The 9,854-nt window shown below is 41.0% G+C and overlaps 1 protein-coding gene across 2 annotated transcripts; it reads right to left on the bottom strand.

Annotated features, from left to right (window-relative positions):
• Positions 1–455: 455 nt before the first annotated feature.
• LOC147628795 (SPX domain-containing protein 1-like) lies at positions 456–3,402 on the bottom strand. 2 transcript variants are annotated; one of them, XR_015268182.1, is made up of 5 exons: positions 2,724–3,402; positions 2,413–2,578; positions 1,562–2,126; positions 744–795; positions 456–625 (listed from the first exon to the last, which is right to left on the bottom strand). XR_015268182.1 is itself a non-coding variant. In XM_086814047.1 (3 exons), the coding sequence occupies exons 1-3, from the start codon at positions 3,282–3,284 to the stop codon at positions 1,648–1,650; spliced, it is 1,206 nt and encodes a 401-aa protein (XP_086670173.1). In that variant the 5' UTR covers positions 3,285–3,402; the 3' UTR covers positions 1,359–1,647. The 2 variants fall into 2 exon arrangements, 1 of the variants encoding a protein (XP_086670173.1); XM_086814047.1 differs by lacking the exons at positions 456–625; positions 744–795 and having other exon boundaries at positions 1,359–2,126.
• Between the last annotated feature and the right edge of the window lie 6,452 nt (positions 3,403–9,854).

The raw sequence follows: 9,854 nt of genomic DNA, 5'->3' as shown, positions 1-9,854 counted from the left end.
TGCATATGCATGGCAGCTGATCCAATCAACTTTATCCTCTCATACTTTAACAAACACAGGGCCGTCAACATGGCCCTACAAAGCAAGTGTACTGCCTACTCAAGGTGACCAAAGCGGCTCCTTCCCCAATGCACGATTTATGATTGCTCTCACATGGAGCCTGCTTTGAAATAGGGATAACAAAATTATTGACTAATGCGTTGATGAACTGTATTTTACATCTATCAATCAAACAACCATCAAGAGCATTAAAAAATGCCCAAGGAAGTAACATGAAATCTGCAACATGTAGAATACTGAAGGCAACCTTCACAGAAATGAGGGACTTGATTGCACATCAGATGATGCTCTTATACTATAGTAAGAACCAATAAGGAACATAGTCGTGTGACGCACAAGGTTACCACAATGGAAGATAAGCATGTGTTCATGTAGCCTTGTGCTGATTCCACAATGCAAGAGAAACAAATTTCTTGATGCATAAGAATATGTATTTCTAGTGAAGACGGCAGAACTCACAATGACTCAATAGTCATATTTTAGGATCCTGGTGAGTCAAGCCTAGACGGATAAAGGAGTTTAGGTTAGCCCGATGGGGTGGCATCTCAATTCAAGGCCAAGAGGCCTTCACCATCATGGCAAGACAATTTAGCCCATAGAATTCTATCAACTCTCATCATGGGAAGCCGGGCCACAGCAGAGGTTGACACATGGGCATCTCACTATAAATACAAAGAACTCACAGTGTTCACATGGTGACCTTTTGCACAGCAAAGTTGTTGCACAAATCCCAATCTTTAAGAAAAAGCCACAACAGCAAGTTAGCATGTGCTGCTAATGTTGCCAATTACTGTTAGTCCACACAAAGCCCAATATTGAAGAATATATGTAAAGAACACTCTCCACACACTCATATAGGCCACAAGAAATTTGATACATTTCCACAAGTTATTGTATATCAGCCTTCCACGTGTCTGCAGGTTTCACCATTTCAATAGACGATAATTAACCCACCAATCTTGGTCCCACTCAACGTGCCTTCATCTAATCAGAAACCATTAAGAGGCACCGTTTCTTTTACTCGCACATCTCCAAATGGTGTGCATCAATATGTCAGAGAATGTTAATTCAGAGATGTGATTCAAGCAGGTTGGTCAAATCTTCAGCCCCTGAATTTTCTTATGGGCCGATTGTATACCCAGCATGACATCTTCAAAGTTGGTAGGGGATGGCAGACCTTACTAGAGCGGAAGAGGAGAGCGTGAGAGACATATATGCAGAGAGGGAGAGGGTTGGAAGGGGGGATAGAAAATATCCAGATTGTGCTCAATCTGTTGGGGATAGTACTCTACTACATAGACACAATTATAATTCCTCTCTTGATCGGTTGATAAATTGTGTATTACCGATAACACACTTGCATCAACTGTTAACATATTACCAACTATAAACTTAAACTGAAATCCATGATTTCCTAGCTTACACTGCCCTAGCCCAGTGGATGGGAGGTAGGAACAAGAATTTTCATGCAAATGATGATGAAAACAAGATCTGGAGAAACCTGAGTTCAGAGAACATCGAGCAGCTCCTCTTCATGTGCATATTATCATCTTTTAGGGGACAAAGATGGCACCCTTTCTTTGCCCTTCACTTGTGAGAAAAGACAGGAATGGCACAATATGGCAAAGAGCCCTTGAGATCGCATTCCTCATTATCATCCTCGTCCGGCTTGAAAGGAGGCAAGGAGAACGCATTGTATGTGGAGCTACCTCGTCGGAGATCCTTAATAGTTCGTAGAGCGGCAACTGTACTTCTGTAAATACTCTCTACTTCCTCTCCACGAATGCATGACTGCCCCTCTCCATTAGGGCCTTCTATTCCACCACATACTTTGACTTCTTCAAGAATAAGGCCTTTCCCCTTCTTTTTCTCGATTTGGGCTTCCTTATCTTCAATGGGCATTTCACCTGATGGGAAAAGGGACTGCAAGTTCATCTCACAGTCACTCACAAGCTTGGATAGCAGCTCTGTGGTGAAGAATGGCTGGTGTAGGACATTCTGGATGAACGGCATGCGGAGAAGCGCACCTGTCCTCTTGTCATGTTTCTTCAAAATCTTCACCAAGCCTGGACAAGATATCAACATTGATTACAGACATTAGCAGGCATGAAGAATCACAATCAAATGATCAATCTTAAATTTTCTTTAATGCATTGGCTACTACTAATCTCGCAATCCATGTTCCCCTAATGCTAAGGGATCTGCCATTAAGCAAAAAAATTTCCCCTAAAAAATAACGAACCCAAAATCTATCCCTAAAAAATAGGGATCTCAAAAATATTGGTAGATTAATCTTCTTTCCCTCTGTAATTAGAGAGCTCCCAAAAATATTGGTAGATTAATCTTCTTTACCTGTGTAGTTAAGAGAGCTGTAGTTTTCCAAAAGCACCATTTCTCCATGGAAGCTCACAATCTCCCTCCTTATATTAATCATCTCCTCAAAAAAGCCTGTTTCGGAAGGTGAAATGCCATCGGGGCCAAACTTCCCCTTCAGAGACTCAATTCTCTCCTTGAGCTCCTGTAAGACATAAATCAGGTGAGCTCACAGATCTGTGGACAAGCGCGCCCCCATCACAGGGGCATGCGCGCACACACACATACACGAGAGAGAGAGAGAGAGAGAGAGAGAGAGAGAGAGGGGGGGGGGAGGGCAGGGGGGGTACCTGCAAGCGGATGACATAGTCTTCCTCCTTCTCCATAAAGAAATTGTTGAATTTCTCAAGCTCAGAGTTGAGGAGGTGTATGAAATCGACCTCTTGAGAGCTCAATTGCTTCATGCCTGCGCAGAACAACAAGGGGTTCCAAGAAGGGTCCGTGGATGGAGCGCCCGCAACAGAAGAAGATGAAGAAGCAGCAGCAGCAACAGGGGCGGTGTCCTCCTTTAACCCCACCCCAGAGCCATGGCTTTCCGCTTCTAGTGATGATGCAGGTGATGATGACGCTGCTGCTGCATTAGCAGGCGAGGTACTCTGACGATGATCACCCTCTTGCGGTCTTTCTTGATGATCATCAAGGCCACCATAGTTTTCTTCTCCTTGTTCTTCACCTGTGTTTCTCCCAGATTCTGCCTGTGATTGATGATGATGGTGACCGCCATAGCTCGAAGGTTCTGCCTCTGAGATGAGCTTTAAACGCTTCTTGAGCTCTTTGTAAGAGAGGTACTTGTCTCTCCATTCAGGCAAGGTCTCTTGTAACTGGCTTTGCAGGCGTTTGCCGAACTTCATAGCCTGCTTGAATGTATGCTCACACCGTCTCTCTGTTTCTGCGAGAAGAACAAAGCCTGCAAGCCCAAGAAAAAGGACACCCTCTGTTCTGACCCCATAGGTCCCATACACGAACGAGACAATGATGGATATTCCCTCATTATGCGGCTCTTAAAGCATATTCCCTCCATGCCGCCTCCTCAAAAAATCTAATGAAATTTAACATGTTTTTACACAAATTTTGCAGGTTTACTGTGAAATTTGAAGGCAAATTTTGCCATTTACTAAACTAAACCACTGGCTTCACAATGGTTTTTCAATTGGCCACAAACGAACACCTAAGGTAGACAGACCGTATGACTGTCTCCCTAACCAACAAAAAAGTAAAGAACAATGTTGTTTGTTTATGGCTAAGTCTCCAAATTTGTTGGAAAAAGCTAAGCAACTCACAATTTGTTTTTATATAACACACACACAAGTCAATTTTAACCAAATTTCTTGAGATTTTTATTAGTGCAAAACAATCTACTCCCGCTTGGTTCATAGTAACAGAGCAGCTCATACGCAATACTGCCCTTTCCCCTAAAAGGAGTTTTTATTGAAGGGACATTCAATCATTTTACGTAAAGAGAGGTCACATAGGTCGCAAAAAAAAAGCCCTCGACTAATCGAGGTGTACTTTGGGTAGTGTCACGGCCGAAGGCACCCAACCAGATCTCTGTGACACTTTTTGATACACTGAGAGTCCTTTAATTGATTTCAAGGATCTTAACCAATGTTGGGACGGAAGTTCCCCATCACACACTCTTAGGCTACAACTTTACAAAGGATTGCTTGGAATAGGGATCACGTTCTATGTAAACACCATGCATTCAATCTAGATTAAAAAGTACATCAGCATAGCACCGATGCATGCTTAAGTGCTTGATGGTTCATTTGTGCATTAACCAACTCAACCCACACTGAAACATTCATGGTTCACATAGATCCACCATGAGTACAATCATTTTTTAAATCATTCATTTCCAGAACCTAACAATGCCATGAGTTTTAGGATTTACTGAGACTACCTTACGCACAATGCCATAACATTTTTTAATCCAACTAACCAATGGAAAGTGTCTTATGGTTAATCGAAAAAGTTATTAAATCCACTTACTTTTTTTTTGGGAACAATAGTCATATATATATAATTCCAAAAAAAACTTTACATCCAGACCCAGTTACAAGCTCTATTGAATTTGCAGAGCAATGTGATGAGCTATGGTGGATCAAATGCAAGAATCAACATAACTAGTAAGTGATTAGATGATGATTAAGACGAGATTAGTGAGCAATTAATCTAATAGGATAATGTAGGCATGGATACTCAAAAACTAGCAATTTCTCATTAGGCCAATGCCTCAATTTATAGGTTTTACATCCACAAGATGCCAAGCATCTAATCCCACTGATTTCTCCTTGATTTGTGCCACCTCCCCTACACTGGGGGCACCTTTTCCTAGAATCTTTCCACACCTCTATATTCACTCATGCTACCCTTGATTCTCTCATCAGTAGATTCCTCTCACCTTTTCACTGCTACCCACTTAATTACATACTCCCTTTTACAGTCTCTTGCTAAGGGCTTGTTTCCGCACACACCCATTCACTTGCATATTTCAACAAGCTCATATCCACAAACTCTACATATCCATGTTAAGTAGACTACATATTAAATTCCACCTTTCATCTTCCAACACAAAAGATAAATGCTCCCAGGAAATCTGATTTCCCAGTTGTATACATGCTTCAATCACATAGCTTCAGTTGTATACATGCTTCAATCACATAGCTTCAGTTGTGCACCCTTTGAGAGACTGTCTCTCCAATACATCCTCTTTTTTAGTCCACACTTTTACTACTAGCCTAGTTCTCACATGGTTCTCAATAAAAGCCACATAGGTGTAGAGAGTTTGCTTCTCTTTAAGGTACCAACTCTTTGTTTTTAGCCCAAACTTCAAAGGTTTTGATTTCAAATCCAACCATGTATAGCCTTGAAACATAAAAAGAACCTGTTAGGTTTACCTAGTATGTATGAGAGTCACTCTAGTAGATATAGAGGTCAAGCTATGCCAATTTGCAGAGCCTGAATTGTATATAAAGGTCAAGCTATACCAATTTGCAGCGCCTGAATTAGTTGTACCATCTCATCCTTATTCAACTTGTTCACATAATATATAAACCAACACATGTATATACATTTATACATCAAATCTGTCACATCCAACCCAAGAATGGTTTCTTTCTAAAGATTATACAATTTTGGGTATTCCATATCTCCCACAAATAGCAAAACCTAATTATGTTGAAGATTAAGTCAGCAGCTCCATCACTAGGGCTACTCATCTCCCTAAGATCCAATCCCCCCAATGGTCTTGGAATCTTTAATTAAGCTTTTTAATTAACATATCTTAATCATAATTAATTATGATTAATGTTAAAAAATCATTTTAAAGAGATTTTCTCCCGGAAAAGAGAAAGAAAAATCAAATTTGAGAGGCGGAGAGAGTCCCACGCACACGGGAGAGCATCTCATGCATCAACACGCTGTCCCCTACTAAATTTCAGTAGAAATTGATAGAAATTTGATCGCATTCTCGTGGAAAAAACCTGCAAAAATGTATAAAAATATATTTTAAATAAAAAATATGCTAAAAAAATTCCTAAAAAATTAGGAAAAAATTTCTAAAATTTCTAGAAATTCAGGGAATCCATTCTACAAAAATATCCACCATAAACTTTATGGTATTTTTGTAAAAAATTCTATTAATGCTCAATTTTAACCATAAAAAATAGGGAAAAATAGCATTAACTCACGGTATTCCCCGGCAACATCGATTCGTCCATTGAATTGTAGTTACACATGTTCCAATCACCATATCGATGATCCACGTGCAATTCATCAACACAAATCAACAACATAACATTTTTATTAGTAAATATTAAAATTTACTAAAAAAAATCAACAATTAAATGGAGATTGCTCTGATACCACTGTTAAAACCCTAAGATCTCTCTAGATAATTGTTATGCATAAACATGCATAAATCAGGCATAAACTCAACCACCCAACCACCCCCGAGCCCAAGGGATGCACACATGAATAATAAATGAAATACATCATACCTCTACCTTGATGTCCCATACCATCAAGAGGTATAACACAATCCAATAGCATGTAGCTAAAGTGTGAAATGGTAGATGAGTAGATATGGATCTCTACACAAGAGACCATAGCATAAGCCTCAAGCTTCCTAGCCTCCAAGCCCCCTTGAGTGTGCCCCATGCCCCTATTATATAGGAGGGCCCTCAAGTGACTCTTGACTTTCCATTCCTCATGTGTGACACTTGGATGCCTGACCCTAACCTTAAACCTTAAGGTTAGTCCTAACCCATGCTCCACTAGACCTTGTTCCCATGCTCCCATGCTCACAAGCCTAATGTGGGTTAGCCTCCTAGTATATGCACACATAATGTGTATATAACATAGCACACATAATGTACATATAACACCTATACTGTAGCAAACCCATTTCCCAATTCTGCCCCATGTCCCTCTAATGACAGGGTAGTCCCAAAAAAGGCATGTTTCCCATCTTCCAGACCAGTCTTGCATATCTAGGACATCATCCACTAGTAAAGTTTCTCTTAGCCAGCTTGATCCCAATGGGTAAGGCCCACATGCATATCCTCCATAAGAAAACCTGAGACTTGACAAAGATACATGCCTCCCATATTGCTTTCCATCTCCTCCTCCAGCTATTAGGACTCCAGTTTACCCTCCAAATTCTACATTCACCTCACTTTTCCTTACCTCCTTGTATAAGTCTCTGGTTGCCCCTTCATCTAGTTTTGCACCATTATACCAAACCCAATCCTTAATCGAGCAGGATTCATCATCCCTTCTGTACCTCATCTAGTACCTGCAGCAGCATAACCAATTGCCCTTCCCTTGAAGAAAGTCCAAACTCCTCTTCTACCTACTCAAATTCTTTCAACCCCACTGCTGACCAATCCCAACAATCTCCCAGCCTTCTTAGCCCTTTGTTATTCAGTTTCTTAGCAGAGAGCTGATGATCTGGAGGGCCAAGGGAGGGTTAAACTTGTGAGTCCACCGTATCCCCAGACTTAACAAAGAAATTCCTGATGCTCTACAACAACCATCTAAAATCATCAGCCCCAAAGCCTCCTTCCATTTGTTGCATAACATCCTGCAGAGAGGGGTGAGCCTGTGACTTTTAGGGGGGGGGACATAAGAGAGAAGCTTATCCTTCCATCCTAGTCCTTGCCACTTGCCTTTTGATTGGATATGAGAGTCTTCCACTAGCTCCCTTACCATCTTGGTCCATATCTCCTCTTGTTTGCTGAAGACACTTAGGGAGGAGCAGAGCAATCCTTGCTATGGTCTAAGAGGGTAGGTGCAGAATACCAATACCTCCTTCACTCTTGGGTAAACATAGTTTGTCCCAGGCAAGCCAGGCTGAAGTTTTTTTATTAGCTTTCCCAAATCTCTATGGGGGCCACAATCTTCTTCTAATGACATTTCCCAAACTCTAACACATGACACAAGAACATGATGTAGGCATTTAGCACAGTATTGCAGATTGTTGTCCTGTCATGAAAGGGAATTCTAATGCCCTCACATTTCTTCAGCTTCAAGCTAAACCTCTCTAAAGCCCAGTCAATCAATTGTTTATTTGTAACCTCTACTCCAAAGGGAACCCCTAGGTTTCTAACAATCTATCCCCTCTTAATAACCTCACATCCCCACTTCTCCAAGTTAAAATCATTATCCTCAGACAGGCTTATGATCTTAGACTTATGTATATTACACATGGACCCAGAGGCTTCTATAAATTCCTGAATAATAGGCAAAGCTTGTCTCAAATTGTCATTATCTACTTTCAAGAAGAGTAATGAGTCATCAACACAGCATTGTATTACCAGTTGCTCACCATTTCTCAATTTCAGTCTAGTCACCCTACCTTTTGAATAGGCATCTTCCAAGGCCACTATCAGAGGATGGAATGCAATAGCAAACAATAAGGGAGCAAGAGGGCAACCCTTCCTTACAGATCTATCAACTTCAAAGCCCCCCATCACTCTCCCATTGAAAAATAGTTTAGAATGTCCTCCCAAGTAAGGGTGTAAATACAAGTAGCCATCCTACGTCCAAAACCCAGCCTCTCCATCACCCTGGCCACAAATGACGAATGGAACCTGTCATAGGACTTCTCTAGATCAAGTTGCAACAGTATGCACTTCTGATGGGTTTTCAAGGCCACATTCCTCCCTAGCATGGCTGTATAGATATTGACCTATCTTTTATGAAGCCATATTGTCTCTTAGATATAATTTCTTGAAGAACAGGGGTGATCCTTAGAGGGAAATGACTTTGGCTAGGATTTTATATAAAAAAATCAACAAAGTGATGGGTCTCCAGAACCTATTGCATGCTGCTTGTTTGGGAATAAGTTTCACCAGACCCTCTTTTAGATCCTTATCCAAGTTACTAGGGTTAAAAGCCTCTCTGCACACTTTCCATACCAGGTCCTTCAAGGATGGCTAGAAGGCAATAAAAAATTCAACAGATAAGTCATCCCACCCACGAGACCTCTCTCCCCAGCTTTAGAATGGCCACCCAGAATTCATCTGCATCCACCCAGCTTTAGAAGGGCCACCCAGAATTCATCTGCATCCACCCAGCTTTAGAAGGGCCACCCAGAATTCATCTGCATCCACCTCTCTGTCAAGCCACTTGGCCTTATTAGTTTCCACTCTATGATTACAGGTTATTCTTAGCTTGAAACCTTCTACATACATGAACAGTCTTTTTTTAAGCTAAGGGCAGAGCCTAAGAATTCTACCCATTTTTCAAATCAATTCCCACCAATCCTTTCTCATTTTCATCTATAATCCTTCCCATCACTTCCCTACTATTTGCTTTCCTTTCTCTTGGCTTTTCATCTCCTAACATTTCAGGCCTGTCTAGCACCTAAGATATAGATTAGTTTCTTCTTCTGTGAGCTCCCTACTTGTCTCTTCTTCTATAGAGATTCCATCTCCTCCTTTCTTGTCTTCTTTCTTCAACTCTCAATTTCCCAACCCCCTAATAATACCTTGCATCTCATTAGCAAAAGATCTCCAAGATCCTTTAGAAGTCCCTCTCTTTTTAAGTCTCCCAATGGCCTCCTCAGTATATAACAAATAAAAAACTCATCCTTGAGTAGCAAATTGTCGACTCTTAGTTTCCTTGTGGGAAATTTGCTCAGTTTAGCCTCCTCCCAATCAGTCATGTGCCATTCCCATTTCAAGGGCATATGATCAAAGAGAGTAGTGCTAGAATCAATTGTCATCTTCAAAGTGTGAGGGACCTGGATTTCTTGTTGATTAAGAAAGACTTTATTAATCCTAGATGATGAACCAAAATATTGCGCATGATGCTAAAGTAGGTGTGCCTAAGGTCAGACCCCCAATCACCCATGTCCCACCCATTAGTCAATCCCATCTTTCCTCTCAGTTCTTCCCATCTCCTCTTCTCTTGACCCA

The sequence above is a fragment of the Cibotium barometz genome, chromosome 19, assembly GCF_041138505.1.
Source record: "Cibotium barometz isolate CiBa-2024 chromosome 19, ASM4113850v1, whole genome shotgun sequence".
Lineage (NCBI taxonomy): Eukaryota > Viridiplantae > Streptophyta > Polypodiopsida > Cyatheales > Cibotiaceae > Cibotium > Cibotium barometz.
This window is presented reverse-complemented; position numbering and strand designations above follow the sequence as displayed.

What these genes read in the sequence shown, in the direction of transcription:
- LOC147628795 (XM_086814047.1), bottom strand. Translation starts at nt 3,284, where the DNA reads ATGAAGTTCGGCAAACGCCTGCAAAGCCAGTTACAAGAGACCTTGCCT. An exon ending in ACTATGTCATCCGCTTGCAG is followed by an intron (nt 2,579 to 2,723) that starts GTACCCCCCCTG and finishes TATGTCTTACAG; the next exon opens with GAGCTCAAGGAGAGAATTGA. An exon ending in CAGCTCTCTTAACTACACAG is followed by an intron (nt 2,127 to 2,412) that starts GTAAAGAAGATT and finishes TATCTTGTCCAG; the next exon opens with GCTTGGTGAAGATTTTGAAG.